This window comes from Melospiza georgiana, chromosome 6 (assembly GCF_028018845.1).
Source record: "Melospiza georgiana isolate bMelGeo1 chromosome 6, bMelGeo1.pri, whole genome shotgun sequence".
Taxonomy (NCBI): Eukaryota; Metazoa; Chordata; class Aves; order Passeriformes; family Passerellidae; genus Melospiza; species Melospiza georgiana.
Genome location: NC_080435.1, coordinates 42539770 through 42557591, shown reverse-complemented (window position 1 = coordinate 42557591; position 17822 = coordinate 42539770). Strand labels below are relative to the sequence as shown.

General features: G+C 41.3%; 1 protein-coding gene across 1 annotated transcript; it reads left to right on the top strand.

Moving 5' to 3' along the window:
* The first annotated feature begins 2 nt into the window (after positions 1-2).
* ALKBH1 (alkB homolog 1, histone H2A dioxygenase) lies at positions 3-15862 on the top strand. The gene is made up of 6 exons (XM_058027323.1): positions 3-128; positions 2842-2950; positions 7065-7227; positions 10758-10848; positions 11929-12122; positions 12640-15862. The coding sequence occupies exons 1-6, from the start codon at positions 3-5 to the stop codon at positions 13058-13060; spliced, it is 1104 nt and encodes a 367-aa protein (XP_057883306.1). The 3' UTR covers positions 13061-15862.
* The last annotated feature ends 1960 nt before the right edge of the window (positions 15863-17822 follow it).

Sequence of the window (17822 nt, the reverse complement as noted above, 5' to 3'; positions counted from 1 at the left end):
AAATGGCGGCGGCGGCCCTGACCCGTGAGGGCGGGGAGGATGCTTTCCGCCGGCTCTTTCGCTTCTATCGGCAGCGCGACGCGTCCGACCTGCGGGGCGTGGTGGACTTCTCTGCGCCGGGGGGCCAGGTAATGCTGGGCTGCTTCTGCCCGCGCCCCGCGGCGAGCGGCCCGGAGCGCGTCCCGCCCTCGGTGCGGTGTCTCAGTGCGGGGCTGTGTCGGTGTCGCTGTAGCCTGCTCTCTCCACCTGCCTTTTCCTTTCGTGCCCCACGCCGAATCCCTGGTGCCGCCTCCTTTCTGTCTAGAGGACGCTGCAGTCGAGCGCTGAGCCTCTTACGCGTCCGTGTGCTGGTTTAAAAGTGAGAGCGTGAGCTGAGCGGGGCAGCTGGGCAGGGCCCGGGGCCCCTCTGCCCGCGGCCCCAGAGCCGCGCTCGCCCGGGGTGTCCCTGAGCCGGAGCACGCTGCCCAGCGCCATGCCTAGTCACAGATTTACTACTTTTCCTTATATTTACTTTCATAATATTTAATTAGCTCCCTATACTGCAGTTAGGGAACTTCGAAGTCTCTTATAGAACCACGTGATACTGAAGCAGCAGAATGTATGGACATAAAACACGGCGAGTTTCACTCTCGGAACTGACACCGTTTCCCTGCTAGCCCTTGTCTTAGCCCTGAAAAACCTGGGCTGGAATCAGCTTCCCCATGCGGTATTGCCTTCCCCCCAGTCAAGTTTCTTCTCCTTTCTCGCGCCTGTATAATAAATGCTTGGCTTAGTCATCAGGATGAGTTCGGCTGCTACAGTGGGCTGGGGAATACAGTCATCAGCACTGCTGAAAGTAGGAGCCATCGTAGTCATTTACCATGGCTTCAGTGATGAAGAAATTATCCTTAAAACTTGTCTTCTGTCTTGTCACCTCACAAAAGAATGACACAAATCTGCTGAAGTGTTGTTATCTAGGGATTTTCTACTTATGAGCTTATGTCAAAAAAAGGAATGAGGAGTATAGTTAAAATGAAACTTTGCCTAATTTTTCTAATTTTTCATTGTTTCAATGCTTAGTCTTTTCTTGTTAGTGTTCTATTAAGCTATTTATTTTTCTATCTTTTTGGACTATAATTTTGCTGTTGCTAATGAAACACAAAACCTGACCCATATGAAATTGTTAGAAGCATTAGAATTAACTAAGGAAGTTGTTAACATCTCAGCCTTTATTGAGCTTGCTGGAATCCTGTATTTGGTAAAGGATTAGAGCATTATGGCTCTTCTGGGAAATTCATTTTGATTTCAATTTGAGAACATCACAAGGATCTGTCTTCTTTCAAAATGACTCTTTGTGCCTGTTACCTTCTAAGATCATGTAGCAACTACTGGTGAAAACATCTTTTATTCCTCTTTCCACCAGGTTAAAAAATCTGCTGTTTCTCTTTAAGACACACTGGCCAGGAAGATTGGCCTGGATAATATTGCTTCTTTTTTCTCAGAAAACTGCTTCATGCAGTTGAGCTCTTCAGTGAAGTGTGACATACCCCATCTGCCCTGTTACCAGGCTTGTTTAACTGATTCAGCACATGTAATTCTTCAGCACAGAAACACCTCCTGTTCTCCAAAAGCCCAGACAATAGCTGGTGTGCAAGCACTTTGAGCAGGCAGTGAGGTGGCAGAGCTTTGGTCAGAGGATGAGACTTCCTGGGGATGCTCTGTGGACAGGACTGTGAAGTAAGCTCAAGGCTGGCACTCACAAAGCTGCTTTTGACAAAGAGCTGAAAAATTGGTAAAGTTGATCATATTGCCAAAAGCTGTCCAGCAATACTTCAGAATTTCTTAGAACTTCTATGTATGCAATTTAATCCTGTTGTTCAGACAATGTTAACCAGAGCTGTCAGCTGCAGAGAGACTGATTTACACATGCCCCACTACAGAGGCTGTGTGCAAAGGCCCTAATTTGACACATTATAAGTGTCATAGACCAAGTCTTGCAGTCTCTGCCTGTTTATTCCTTCTGTGCCTGGCCATCTCTTTCCTTATATGAACCTGTACTGTTCCACTGCTGCATGGGGAGCTGGACTGGGGAACTAAGCCAGAACAAAACCAACTTGCTTCTGCCTTGCCCTCCTCAAGACAGTTCCCTGTCCTAAGGGAAGAAGGGAGTGGAAACACAGTAGAATGAGTTTGGAGGCTTTTTACCAGCAAATGTTAGCTTCAATACATGTGTTGTTGTAACATAAGGGAGTATGTCAAGGAAACACATCTTGCCAAGCCTTGAGCTGTTGATCCTGCTGTTTGGAACAGAATTGGCATTGTGGCATTCAGAATTGACAGAGTTTCTGTAGTCCTTCATATATCACAGCTTTGGCAACTTCATTGCTGTACTGCTTATCCTTCTGAAATTAGAGATGAGATTAGTCATCTACCCTCTAGGATCATGGGCAACCTGTAATTGGAATGTTCTGTGAAAGTAAGGAGTGTTATGAGTATGTTGCTCTCTAATGGAGGATGATAGTTACCAGAATGTTTTATGATGATGAGGCCCTACTATGGAAATGGACAAATCATGATGAATTTTTTCTCATTGGTACATGTTGTTTGGGTTTTTTAACGAGTGGGAGACATCTCATCCCTAGATAAAACCTGTAAGTACCTTTTGATTCTTATGTTCAGTGTGTACTGGCTCTGTTTGCCCTGTCCTGGTCACAGCTGTTGAGGCAGTAGCTTTGTGGTACATTTGGCATTTTCACAAGAGTTGCCTTCAAGCATGATAGTACTCTTCCTTTCAGATGCTATTTTTGGATGAGTTTTGTGTTTCTCACTCTTTTTTTAACCAGATCTGTTTTATTTTTCCAGGTGTTCAGATCACAGCTCAGTATTTCTTCAGTCAGTGATCAAGATGCCTACAGAGCAGGATTACAGCCAGTTAGCCAGTGGAAAGCCTATGGCCTCAGTGGGTATCCAGGTAGGTACCTCTGATTTCAAGAAAAGTTAAACACAACCTCATTGCTTTGAATTCATGCAGTGTCAATCTTATTTTTCTTGTTCTGCCTGAAAAAGCTATTTTGGTTTGCCTAAGTGTAATTTAATGTTGTCATAAGTGCAGGAGGACAAACAAATCAGCTAAAGGGTGGGATCCAGTAATATTTATAAAGGTGAGAAGAGCCAGTTTTTTCACAGTGAGATCAGCCAGACTATAGCTCATGAGAATGGACTCCTGTTGCCTTTGGCAGAGACTTTATTTCTGTAGAATCTGTTTTTCCTCAATATACATCATGCTCATTGGGTACATGGCTGAAATTCAGTAGTTTCACAGTTGAAGTGTGGCATCTATTTGTCAGTGTAGGACATGGAGTACAGTAAGTGAATAAGAACCTGTGGGCCTATTCAATATGGAGTAATTACATTAGGCAGGTTATTTCAGAAGTGGAAATGTGGTTTAGGTTTGCAGTTTACCTGGTATAGTCACAGAGAGGTATTAGGTTGGAAGGCACCTCCAGAGGTCTAGGCCAACACCCTGCTTAAAGCAGGATGAAGTTGCAAGTTAGATCAGGATGCTGAGAGCTTTGTATGGGTAAGTTCTGGAAATCTCCAAGGAGGGAGATTACTTGCCCTATCTGGGCACCTGTACCAGTGTTTGGCTATTTTTTTTTCTTAAACCCCATATCTAATAAAAATTTGTCTTGCTGTTTCTTATGACTGTTGTCTCTCACAATCTTGCTGTGCACATCTGAGAAGATTCAGGCTCCCCTCCTCCCTCATGCCTGTGGGTCATGCTCACCAATACCAGGATGTGTCTGTCACTTGTGTCACAGCCCTCACTGCTGCTCACAGTTTGTCCTCTAGGCAGCCTGGCCTTGGTTTGGAGCTGCTCTTGACCCTTGGGCCATACTGTTGCATGGTGTTATTCTGCCCCAGATGCAGAATTACCACTCTTGAACTTCTGAGGCCCATTCTTATTTGTCAGAGTCCTTTTCAGGGGCAGCACTAGCCTGCAGAAGATCCACTGCTGCCCCAGTTTAGTGTAATCTGTAAGTGAAATGAGGATGAACGTCCCATCATCCACGTTGTTGATGTAGTTGTAGTTATCTTTGCCCCAGGATCAACAAATGCAGCTCATAAGAGCTGCTGGTTAGACTTTGAATCATCAAATCAATATTCTTTAAGCCTGGTGATCCATCCACCTTTTGCTTACTTTTTCAATTTGCCCAAAAATATTATGGCTCCCAGTTTGGCTCCAGTGGTGCTGTAGAAGACCATATGGAAAACTTTTCTAAAGCCAAGGTAAACATAATCCCCTGTTTTCCCCTTGTCTGAACATCTCACTGTAGCAGGCAGTAGGGCTGGTTAGACAAAATCTGTCTTCCATGCTCTCTGTTCCCAACTACCATGTGTCTAGAAGTTGCTACTGTCAAAGTTTGACAATGCTTCATCATTTTATCAGGGATTTTGGTAAGGCTGATGAGTTTGTAGTTCCCCAGATCCTCCTTATTTCAGGAATTTTTGTTTGATTAATTATGTTTTTTTCTCATGTTTCTTTCCATTCATTGGGGACTCAGTTTCTGTGTGGGTTGCTTTGAATCCAGCCTACCATTTCTGAAACTGAGGCAGCCATGCTACCCATCTGGCATATTTAATACACAGGGAATTGAATAACTTCAGGAGAAAGGCTTCTGCCTTTTCTTGCCTCTGTAAATGTTTTGTTCCACTTGTCTGTCATATTATAGCTGCCCGTGCTTGGTCTGCTTGTCATTTACTGTCTGTCTAAATGTCTTCCCTGGTAATTACATAGGGGGTGTGGGGAATCACAGGTGTTCCACTTAACTGCATTTCTCTTCTGCTTTGGCAAAGGAAACCTTTTACTAAAATGAAATGCAAATACATTGACAAATTATCTGTCCTGTTTAGCATCAAGTCATGTGTGGACTTGAGGAGAATAGTATTTTATCATTTTTCAGTTTCCTTTATCTGGACATTCTTAAACAGTAGGAGATGTGGAACCAGCTGTCCCAATAGCCTTCTAAGTGAAGTAAGAATTTCTTTAGTTTTTCTGTGAGCAAAGGGAAAGGAAGTACTTTGGTTTTGTCCCCACAGTAAGCAATGAAAGAGAAGATGAAGGAATCTGGATGAATTTCTGTTGTATCCTGAGAAGCATGTGATGCTGTCTTTGGGTCTTTGTAACTGACACTTTTTTTTGTGAGAGGTTTTTCTTGTTAGTAGACATCTACATGTCTTACATATCTCATCCTTCCTTTGACTGTGGTTGGAGACCACTTTCATTAGATGCAAATTAATTTGTAGTACATAGCAAGATAGTGCTGCAGTAAGAGAATTGCACCTACTTCCTCAGGGCAGTTTCCTTTAGTACACAGATTCACAAAGAATAATTCTTTTACCCTTTCCCCTCACATCTTTCAAGGGCAAGAGGTTCAATTATATCTTCAAAGTTTGTCTGAGATGTTCTTCAGTCAGTTCAGAAAGATTGCTACAGAAATATTTCTTATTTCTCACTTTTCTCACTCAGTGAGTGCAAATCACAGATTTCTAGCACTATTGGTCTTTGTTCTATGTTTGCACAGAATTTTATAGTAAAACCTCGCAACTGTTAGAAATTCAGTTTCTGCCTTTTTTGGCGCAATGAGCATAGTAGTAACCCACTTTTTAGCTGTTACTGCTTTTGTAAATCTAGACCAGTCTAGTTTCTTAAGAGAAACCTAGGTCGAGGAAAGGTTTGGAAAGACATGAGCATGTTCTAAGTCTGTGAGATAAAAGCCATAAAATCTGGATTCTTGTTCTCATCTCTGCTTGTAACTAACTCTCCAGGCTTCAATGCCTTCATTAATACCTGGGGATAACACATACATAGTAGAGTGAAATTTCATGAATGTAGTAAAGTGCTTCAAGAACCCCACATCAAAAGCGGTAGACAGGAAGGGCAGTATTATTATTCTCCATTATTGTTCTATGTAGATGCCAGCAGAAAGTAAATATAATGCTTCTGGCAAAGAAACATCTTGTAGTCAAACCTATCAGAAGGCTGCCATATTCTGAAAGTGCAGGGAACAGAGTGAAGTGAATGACCATGTGTTATTAATACACTGAAGGCTTTTTTACTAACCAGTTACTTTAATCTTGAGTCTTTGAGGTACGCTGGCAGGTAGCTCTTCCTGAAACCTCCTTTTTCTTTGTTCCTCTTACACCCTTATCTCTCTTTACATGTGGATTTTGTGTTGATGAGTCTTATTGAACTGACAGTCTTTGAGAGAATGCCTTGATTCTCAGAGTAGGTACAGTACAGATTAATAACATCTCTCATATGGGCTGCTGCTTGAACCCTGCCTGAGGTGCCTGGTTGAATGAATGTGCAGAGTAGCTGCATGTTTATTTTGTTTTGTTAATTAACAATGCCTGCAACGTATTCACAGTCAATAACAAGTGGTTTGGGATATCATTTGACTTTCATGGCCATTTCTGAGTGTTACCGTATCAAAATGCAAATATGGATACAACCAGACTTAACTGGAAATAAGCATGAAGAAAAGTGGAGGACACTTTACATTACTGGACACTTGCTCAGCTCAGGGACTTCTTTCTGAAGTAGCAGTAGGAAGACAGTATGAGTTCAGAGCCAGGGATAAAGTTAGTTTGAAGCATAGAAAAGCTAGGCCAGAATTGCTCTAACTTTGCTGGGTTTAAGAGAAAAGTCATGCTGAATAATTTAAGAAATAAAATTTACTCCAAAACAACTGGATTTCCATGTTCTTACTCCTTTAACTCCTGTAATAAGTATGCCTTACATAGATAGGTCCTTTATTGTAATTTTTCTTTGGACTAGTGTTGGCTGCCCTCTCTGCCTTCTACCTTGTGCCACCATTTGTTTTTTCTGAAAAAAGGCCAATAAGTTTTAACTTAACTAGAATAGATTTCATCAGCTTATATGCACAGTCAATAGTTGTATTCTAAGGAGGTTTTTTCCTCTAACTCTGGCTCCTATCCTTTTCTCTAAATTCAGAAAAAAACCCCAGGGAAACGCCTAATCCTACTTTTTCTCCATCCTCTCCTTTTTTCTTTGTGGTCAGGGTTTATTTTCATAGCAAACCCTTTCCTTGCTGGCTGCCAGCGTCACTGGGTGAAGCAGTGTCTCAAGCTATACCCTGAGAAACCCAATGTCTGCAACCTGCACCTGCACATGGCTCCTGAGAAGACCACTGACCTGTGGGGACAGAGCAAGGAGCAGCTGAGGTGAGTCCACTGTCACCTTTCATGGTCAAAACTGATGGAGCCAGATCTCACCTTTGAGAAGGTCGAAGAAAATGGAGCAGGGAAGGGAAGCTGAAGAAGATTGTGTACATGCTGGCAGAATACAGATGGTGTCAGACATGCCAAGTTAAAGATGGATATTTCATGGCTTCATGTGCATCCTTGCTAATTCTCTGCTTTCATTCTCAGTGGGATTTTCCAGTAGCATATTGTTCTAAAGCCATTGGTGACCTGTTACATAGTGACCCTGGCTGCTGTGGTGCTTGAACCTTGCTGAGCTCAGCTATGAGAGGAACTGTGAAGTCTCTCTGGGCCTCAGTTTTCCTGAGGCAAAACAGATCCTTTGCAAAACTCCCCACTAATGGTAGCACTCCTTCCCAGTCAGCTCTTAGACCCAGAACAATGTAATAGAAATGCTGTTAGCTGTACTTCCTTGAACTTCTCAAATCTAACAGTTTCTGTGTTCTCATTTTCTCAAGTATTTCTTTTGGTTTGGTATTGTTTCTTCTTAATTCAGCTTGACGTTGAATTAAATGTATTAAATGTACCATTTTAATAGCAATCCTGTTTAATCTGAAAGATTCCATCAGGTTCAGAATTCTGTGGCTGATGTAGCTGCCTTTCCTCTACCTGATCTGGAATTTAATGGAGAATTTTCTCAGTTTTGAAGTCAAGTAGAAAGTTTAAAAAAAGGAAAAGTCTTTTAATGCTTGAACTTTAATGAAGTCCTGTAAAAATACATACAAGACAGACTGTTTACAGTACACAATCTTTTAGCTGTTTGGATAATTTTGTTACCTTATTAATTTCACTGCTCATTTTTCATAATGATTGTTTTGTGTGATGGTGCAACCAGAGTTCTCTACAATTCTCATCTTCCACCTCAGTCTCTTAGTGAGGTTGACATACTGAGATGTTTCTTCAAGAACCTCTTAACATCTACAAGACATAGAATGGCAAAAGCAAGATTGGGACTTCTAGCTGTTTGCACCTAGGAGAGAAGTTATACTCTGACCTCTGTTTTCCAGGCTCAGTCAGAATTAGTTACAGAAATGTAGACACCATTTTTGTATTCCATCAAGAATGAAAAATTGTTCTGTGAAAGGATTGTGAATTGTGCCCAATGGCTGAAAAAAGTGGGGTACTGTTCCAGTTTGACAGGCCTCTCCAGCAGGACCTCCTGTGTGCAGAGAATGATCAGAGCAGAGGTTAATTTGGAGCTGAATCCAGTTCAGTTGAAAACAGTGTTTAGAAAAATGATGGCTGGCAGCAACCCTGGTAATTTTATGAAGTCCTTACCTTCAAGTGAGCAAACTGCTGTATTTGTGCTTATACCTAGAGGCAGCAGATGGAACTAGCCAGCCTCTCTAGTATCTGGAGTGAAAGTGTTTCAGGGAGGCAAGAAACAGTGCCTAACTGAAAAGAGGTCTGCTTCCAACATGGGTCACACCTTTAATGCTGTTTAAAGCCATTAGGATAATGCATGCATGTGCTTGGGTCATGGCTTATCTGCTCTTTTCAGGATGCAGGAATCACAAGGTAGGGTGAATCTATACAATTCCTAGACAGATATGCTATGCTCTCCTCACAAAGTGGAGCCTGAGTATTTTCTCTGGTACTGGGGACAATTAAAAGCATAAAAGGGAATAGAGCATTCCCACAAGGGAGATATAGACATAGAGATATATAGGTATGTCTTTTCTTGTGTATAAGGAAAAGGCTGGAGGGGTTTTACAGATGCAATCATTACCAGCATATAAAGAAACAAGGGATCTTCAAACCAAAGCTCTCATGCTGTTCAGTCTTTTTCTAACATAGTTGTACCAGACCTTTTCTGTGCTTTCTTGTGGGACCTCATTGTTTCCAGATACACAACACTCATACTTTCCCCTTCTTAGCAATCATATATGAAATCACATGTAAAATACCAAGTTCTGGGAATAGGGACTTCCCACATGCATTTGGGTTCTTGCTATTGTGCAAACACTCTAGCACTGTAGCACAAAAAGGGCACTTTCAAAAGGCACATGCTAAAATTGTTTCATTATGAACATTGTTTGTCAGTTGAAAGATGTACAAGAACAAGCTGTGGGCTCTCCCTTTTCTAAATGCTGTGTTGCCTGCTTGTGGGCTACACAAATTGTTCCAAGCAGCATGTATTTGACAGTTACTGTGTTGGTGTTTATGGTAATTGCAGTTGCTGTTACCCTATGACAGATGGAAATTGGAAAGACTGTTTTCAGTAATCAGTGAGCTAAGAAAAATTGCTAAAGGTAAAGAAACTTGCATTTTACTCCTGTTCCTGCTTTATCTTATGAGCTATCAGATGGCATAGTTGAAGGGCAGGAACAAGCTGTGTATCCAGGTAGAAATGCACATTAAATGCAGATGTTTGGCTGAGACTTGACCACGACAGCACAAATATCAATCTTTTTTTGTAAAAGAGAGCATGTCATGCTGAACTAATGAGGCTATAAATGAGAGCCAGCCATCTGGTACTACTGTTTATCTTCTGAATATATTTATATTTTTTAATATAAATATAATATTTTATATTATATTTATTTTTTTACTTTACCTTTACTATATTTTTCTTTTTTTTACCATAACACGTGACTTGGCTTGATAAAAGTACGCTGAAATTGCTGGAATGAGTAGACTAGAAGATAGATGTGTACCTTCCTTTTTGTATTTGTCATTAACATATTTCCATCTCATTTAGTTATTTGTACTCTGTAACTTTTCAAAGGCTTTTCCATAGTCTGTCCTAGAAGCCTCTCCTTGAAGCCTCTTCTAGCTTTTATCACTTCCAAATAAGAATGGTAAATTGGTGTGGGGCCTCAGATTACTCAGTCCCTTTACTTCAGGGTTGTCACGTGAGAAGAACAGTTCTTTGTCCTGAAGGCAGTCTGGATAAGGGGACACCTGCAGTCCAGACTCCTTGACACTGTGGTCATAGCTAGAGAAGTCTTGCTGCCTACTGCAAGTCAGCCCGTCCTAAGGACATTTCATCAAAGTACCACGTAGTAGAACTAACCATCCTTTGCAATATTAGACAGCATGCTGTGCTCCACTGACAGGCACTCATTTTCCTCTCTTGTAATTTTCCATTAAGTGCCTAGAATATTTTTTCCTTGAATTTGCAGATTTCAGATCTTCAGATTCTGGTCTTTCATTTTTGGGTGCTCAAGTAGGGCATGTTTAATTCTGATTTCTTAATCTGTGCTACTCATTGTGTTTCCATTGGATAATCTCTTAGGTACCATTTGAAAATACAAGCTTTCAAACTGACACCAGTTGGCAGTAGGCCCCACAGCTTCCACATGTCCATGAACTAAATTTTCAGGGTCTTTGGAGGAAAAAAGTATTGGCATTGAAAATAAAAGTTTAGCATTGATTGCTTTTAATAGGCTGTGAAATGAATGAGTGAATCTCATTACTGTATGCTGCAGTACCAGAAGACCCCTCAGAAATTAACACATCTCCTATTTCTTTATATTTTGTCTTTGTAGGAGGAAAGGTTCCAGCAAATGGGAGCCCAGGAGCCTCTTGGAGAAGCTGCGCTGGGTGACCCTTGGTTACCATTATAACTGGGATACTAAGGTATTGAGGTGAAATTCTTCTCTATTTTTCTTAGCCACAAGCACTAAGAATGGCAAACAGAAAAGGACATAATGGAATAAAATGTTTATGATCCTACAAGACAGTCTTGAGGAAAGGCACTAACAAACTGTGCTTTTAAGAACATTTTAATTTGTATTGGTTTACTGTGAAGGGTTTAACAGCAGAAGTCCATTGCTGCATTCTTTCCTTTGAAAGTTATCATGTTTACATACACTCAGCTTTAAACCTGCAATTATTTTAGGGTAAGTAGCATTTTTACCTACCAAATGGGATGATTACAAAAGCATTGCTAACTCTTAAGCTGAGTGTGACTTCTGGGAAACTACTCTTCAGTGGAGTGAGCAAGAACAAGAAAAAACTGCTGCTCATGTGATTTTGGAACTTTAATGAGTCTGAACACTATAGTGCATTCTTACCAACTAACAGCTGTTTTGAGGATCCTGATCAAAATAAACAGATAGATGGAGGCTGATAAACACTGGCAGAGTGAATATGCATCTTATTTATATGTTGCAGATAACCAAATCTGTTTGAAGCCTTTTATTTGCCAGATGAACTTGTTATTGGATGGCCTTAATAAAAGGTTGGTTATTATCTTCCAGTCCTCTCAGAATGACTTATGGGAGAGAGAAAAAGTAGGTTAGCAATTGATTTCTGCTTCTTATTAATGAAGGAATAAGGATGCTTGTTTTGGAGCTCTGTTGATGAGCTATGAAACTGTGTTTCCATTGGCAGCTTCAGGTTGTGGCTGAGATGATCCTCAGGATGTTGGTACTAATCTTACTGATTTCAAGTTTACCATCTAGATATAATGATTAACTCCACAATTAATTGAATCTCTGTCAGTCTCAGCCTAGGCCACGAATTTAATGGTAGGAGGTAAATTTGTTGTGGTTCTGCCTGTGTTGTAGTCATTTTCTAGGGAAATGTGATGTCCTTCTCCATGACTATCAGCCAGGATTTTGAGTTCTTTTTTAATGTTTGTTTCCAAGTGTATTTGCTGCTCTGATGTGTTGGGTGTGGCTTTCTTTTTTGTTTTTCTCCTCCCTCTCCTTCCAGAAGTACTCAGCAAATCACCACACTCCTTTCCCCTCAGACCTTGCATTCCTGTCAGAGCAAGTGGCTGCAGCCTGTGGGTTTCGGGGTTTCCAGGCCCAAGCAGGGATCTTGAACTACTATCATTTTGACTCTTCCCTGGGAATTCATGTGGATGAGTCTGAACTTGACCATTCTCGGCCCCTGTTATCATTCAGGTGAGTCAAGGAATGCAGACTTGAGTGTTATGCAAAGATAGATGGCTTTTTTCTAGGGCTGCACATGGTTATGGGAAGGCAGTATGATGTGGTTTGCTAATTGGGTATATAATCTTCACTCTCAGAAGATTTGAATAACAGAATGCTGTAGGTCAGGGACATAGTTTTTCTTTAAGGACTGCTTGAATAGCCTGGATATAGTGCCTGGAGTGAAGAGCTCTTTTGCAGAGAGCACAGGTCTATTCTAAAGCAGCAGAGTGCCAATTGAGTACTAAAGAAGTAACTCAGCAGAGCTTCAAACCTGGCAGGGCAATTGCTCACACTCTGCCTATCTTGAACCAGATCTTAGTCTGTTTGCCATGTTCCCACCTAAAAGTTGTTCTTAGGCATCCCTCTGTTTTTTTGTGATTGCTTGGGGTGGTTTTATGAAGGAATTTAACTACTGATATTTTCTTACTGTACAGAAAATTGTTTTCTACCTGAATTTGTTCTCTCCCCATCTTTACACCATCTCTAGCTTTGGGCAATCCTCGATATTTTTGCTGGGGGGCCTGAAGCGGGAGGAGGCGCCGACAGCGATGTTCATGCACAGCGGGGATATCATGGTGATGTCCGGCTTCAGCCGCCTGCTGTACCACGCTGTGCCCCGGGTCCTGCCCAACCCCGAGGGGACAGCTCTGCCTTCCTGCCTCCACCAAGCTCTTCCTTCAGACCTTCCTGCTGGCTCAGTCATTGAGCACAGCTCTGAGGAGGACTGGCAGGTGTGTGCCAAGTACCTGCAGTCCTCCCGCATCAACATGACTATTCGACAGGTGTTGGCTGAGGGCCAGAAATTTCCAGAGGAATCTGGGACAAATGGACAGGGCCAAGCACCCTCTGAAGACAGTTATCATGAGAACAGCAAAGCCAAAAGACACAAACCAAACAGAGTCAGCTGAGACCAGGCCATCATACTGACATGGACCAGACAGGCAATCTCCATATGGAAATAGGAACTGGCTTACTACTGGAAGTACTTGTCTGTATTGTGGTTAATAAACTTGTGCAGAATAAATGTAGTCCTTCTTGCTGTAAGAAATAGGTAGGAGGAGAAAAAGAATGTCAGAGGAAAAGAAGGATAAGTTCAGGACTGGGACTCAGGAGATTGACTCTATTGGCATTTTGTTGCAAATGTTTACTGTACTCTCTTTCCTTTAAAATACCTGTATGTCAGAGAACTTTAGGCTTGGTTAAGCTTAAATGGTTTAAGCTTTCGGTGAAGCTTGGTTTAAGCTTTAGGAGTGATGCTTATAAAGTATTTTGAAATCAGTGGGCAGAGAGTGTTAGCAGAAGATGCATAATTGCAATGTGATAGAGCATCCTGTTGGGGATGTAAAGCTCAGCTGAAGCAAAGTAACAAGTATGTATGAGAATAGGCTGCTATGGGTGTAAGACCTACCTGCAGCATTTTCAAGGTAATTACTTCTACAGCAAAAATGGGTTCAGTGGTCAGAAACTGGCAGCTCCCTCAAGCAACACCTGCTGTAAGCTTTTGTAGTCCTGTGCTCTCCTTTTGCCTGCTTGCATCCCCTCAGCTGCAGCAGAATCTGCTTTTCTGAATGGTACTGAACATCTTATCTCAGATTTTAGAGAGAAACAGTTGGGAGCAATATCTATTTAGAATATCTAGTAGCTCCCAACTGGGTCTCCTCCATTTGTGACTGAGCCCAACATCGCCATTCTTTCAAAACTGCCCTCTCCTAAGTGCCTGTGTGTTACAGTTCTCCAGTCCCAAGCTAGCATTTATAAGGAGCAGGATGACTTGCAAATAAAAGCATTGAAGCTGTAAATTAAGTACCTAAAAAATTAATCAGTGACTATCTCTGTCACCCAAAGATAAATATATTGAAACAAAGAAAAGCACTAGCTTTTGTGCTAGTTCTTTTTAAGATTCAGACTATCCTATCTACTTTTTAATGCAATTTTAATTGTTGGAGTGGAATGTGCTATCCCTAGGGTATTTTGTTGCACTTTCACAATGAATAAACTTACTTGGTTTTAAATTAAAGATCTCTATCAGTTTGGGGCTGGCTATTTTCTTCTTTTCTTTTTCTCCCTGTTAGTTGTTCCAGTGTATTGTTAATGCTGCTGTATCTCTTGTGCAGTTCCCTCCAGGCTTCTTTTGGATCTACTCCCTCTGCAATCTGCCAGCTCCTGTGGAGGAGCCCTGCATGTGTCTGTAGGGCTGCTTTGCTTATGGGCAGCTCAGGGTTTGTTGGGCAGTTGCAGAGGGGTGTTGCCTGCAGTATAAAAGTCCAATTTAATGCATATGTGACAGCTTTTCCTCATGGGTAAAGTGTCTGGTCTGCTTATTTCATAGGAGGTGAATGTGTGTTTGCATGCAGTTAATTCCTTATACAATACTGCAAGGTGTTCCAGTGACTTAAGGTCTAAAATAATCAGATATGAGTTTTAATATCTTATTCTATGCTAGATGTGCGTCCTTTCTGTAGCCTGGGCCTGGTATATTTGCAGCTGAGCCCTAGAAGAGTAAATATATTATGCAGAGAGGTTACAACATGATCAGAAAAGGTTGACCGAGTCAAGCTCAAAAAACAGCAAAGTTCCCTTAGTGGCACTTGAGGATGGAGAAGGATGGAGAGGAATATCAGTTTTCCTAACTGAGGAGGACTGTTCTTCACTCTGGAGAAGGAAGCAAAGATTGTCTAACTCACTCATCTCTGATGATGAGACAAGACAGAGTCATGAAACTAGAAGGAGCTGGTTTCTTCATGTCATAGGCTGAATTGTAAGTCCATGGTTTTCATGGTCTTTTGTTCCCTATAAATATATAATACATGAAAAGCAATAATTTACTCCAGGATTCAGTTGTTCCTGTGATTCAAGGACAAGAAAGCATACTGTTAACCCTCTGCAGTTAAAAATTGTAATAAATGCTGTAAACTACTGATAGCAACTGGCCATGAGAAGTGTCCAGTCCATTGAAGCCTTATGCTTAGATGTGACTGAGTTGAGAATTTGCTGAGTTACTTGCAGTCAAGCTTTTTACTTAATGCCATTGTAAGTCATAATTCTGTATCAGACACCCAGAAAACGAAAAGTCCATGGCCCAGAAATGCACATATGGGAAATGACCCAGGAAAAAAGAAGCATCCGTGTACCATGAGAAACAACAATAAGAAGAGAGAATTTTCTGAACTGCCAGCCTAGCAGGATCATTAGTTCTGTGACCAGAGCAGAGGGGATACAAGTGAGCAAACCACAGGACTTCTGCAGGCTCTGCAAACTGTGCTTCCAGAATATAATTTCAAAGAGTCAGTAAGTCCTGGGAAGAAGGCAGGGAGTACTGGGCTGCATCCAGTAATGTACTCAGGACCCCTTGACCTATTGCACACAGCTTTCAGAGTCTGACATTGGCACCACATTTGCTTGGGTTTGTAATGACATAAAAGAATCTTTTCATAGCACTGATCAAGTTTTTGTATCTATAGGTGCTGCAAATAATTGCTTGTGTTCATATAGGTGCATGTTGAGCTAATTTCTGTAGTTTGTAATTCCTCAGAGGGAGAGAAGGGAAAAAACAGGACATCTGGACCAATTCTGCAAGAAAATTTATGTAATGAGTTGATTACAGGAAGACAAGCATGTGTTTCTTTCAAAGCCACCTGGAAATGAAACACATTTTCTACCACATGTATGCTGTTCATTATGTGATCTGTAGATAAAGCTAGCTGTCCAACAATTGCAGCTTTTTTTAATCAAGAATAAAGGGAAAATAAATCTCCAGTTAAATGAGAAAGTGCAGTGGGATGAATACTAGAAGCAGAAGAGGAAGCTGCCTGCACAAACTAAAAATTTTCAGTCCTCTTGAGAGAACTGTGCTAAAACAGTTCAGTGTTACAACTGGACTGCTGGCTAGTGCCCAAGACAGATTTACTGCGTGCTCTGTGCTGCCAGGCACTAACTTATGGGCAAGGTAGTCCCTAAAGCTGTGCCTGCTGCTGGAATGATTCTGATCTTAGGTATTTTTCCTTTCTTTGAGAGCTTGTTGACATTTTTTCCTCACTGTTTCACAGCAGGTATTTCTACAGACTGTAGTAAGATGCACCTCCACTCCTCTGTTTTGCTGTGTGCTCTGCTGAGCTAGTAGGTAGAGAGAAGCAAGAGGCTGGGGAAGGAGGCTGGGGAGGGACTGCCAAGACAGCAGCAACATCACACTGCCATGGCTGGGGTGGAGCTGCCCAGAACTTTATGTAGTGCAGACAGCAGCTCAGATCTGTCTGGTTCTATTCAGATAAGTTATTCTCTGCATCACACCTGAAACAGGATAGATTTAACACAGAAAAGAGACTTGTCAGGGATAAGATTGTCTTCCACTTAATTAGGATGCAAAATTAATTGAGCAATAATTCAGTGTGCTCTAAGCATACTTTAGTTCTGATGAAATTGTAAAACTTGCCTGAGTCCGAACACGTTACCTCAAAAAGTTTACAGAAGTACATGGCCTGCAGACATTAATGATCCAGAAAAATAGGGGCCTCAAATACCCATATATAAAGGATTTTTTTTTTTTTTTTTTTTTTAGTTAATAATCTTTATGGAAGAAGAGACTTAGAGAAAACCAGTGACAGTCATCCACAGTCTGCTGATGCCTCCATAAATCCTAACAACCAAAGCTGGTTGAAAACAGTCTATAGCACAATGCTACAGATGGTACAATGAGGCACAAGATGTGTCTGACACAAGTTTAGCACAGTACAAAAAAATTTTAATTATTTATAGACAGCAAATAATAATCACAAATACCTTAATAAACCAATTTTCTATACAAGGAATTGAACAATGACTAAGAATATGTTCATATGTCCTCTGGTAAAGTTGAGGTGAGATAAAAGTTGCCACTCTAAGTACCAGCTTTGCTGATATGAGCTGTTTTCTTGCATCCTCATCTGGACAGAAGGTGAAGGACCACAGAAATGGTGGTTGAAGGGATCTCTGGATGTGTCTAGTCCAACCTCCACTAGAAATTAATGCTGTTGTCTACATGACGCTTAGAAATCTTCTGTGATAGAGACTCTATCATTTCTTTCACTAGCTGGTGCCCAGTGCTGTCATACCTTATGAAAAAATTTCTCCTGAGTTTCCAAGGATACAACCTCTATCCATTAGCTCTGCCTTTTTCTTACCATCTATTACTACCAGGAGTTTGCTTCCACTCTCTTTGTGACTTTCCTACAAATAATTGAAGTCAGTTAGACCAACTGCCCTCAGTCTACTCTGAGCTGCATGGAAGGACCCCAGGAGCCACAACATTTCCCCAGATATGTGCCCTAAACCCCCACCTTTCTTCACTTTAGCCCTGTTCAGAACCTTGTCTGATTTCAGATGCTGCACCACTCTCTCTGCTAGGGCTGGTTTTTGTTACAATCAGGAAGCCAACAACAAATTGACTCCTGAATCCTAGTTCCTAAGTCTGCTAGATGCACTAGATCCACTTTTTTACAGTGTTTCCTAAATAAATACTTTTTCCTCCCATCTACACCATAACAAAATAAAAGTAGTAGTTTTGTGAGGTGCAGAATGAATGAACCACAGTCCCCTATGGATTTTTGTTCCTGAAAAATGAAGTTCTCACTGAAGCTTTTCATCCAGATGAGTACTTATATGTGATATTTTCCTATGTGATGCCCCTACAGTTTA

Bases quoted from the DNA above. Each gene is read 5' to 3' on its own strand.
- ALKBH1 (XM_058027323.1), top strand. From the start codon at position 3: ATGGCGGCGGCGGCCCTGACCCGTGAGGGCGGGGAGGATGCTTTCCGC. The intron at 7,228-10,757 runs GTGAGTCCACTG...TTGTCTTTGTAG, and splicing joins CAGAGCAAGGAGCAGCTGAG to GAGGAAAGGTTCCAGCAAAT. The intron at 10,849-11,928 runs GTATTGAGGTGA...CTCTCCTTCCAG, and splicing joins ATTATAACTGGGATACTAAG to AAGTACTCAGCAAATCACCA.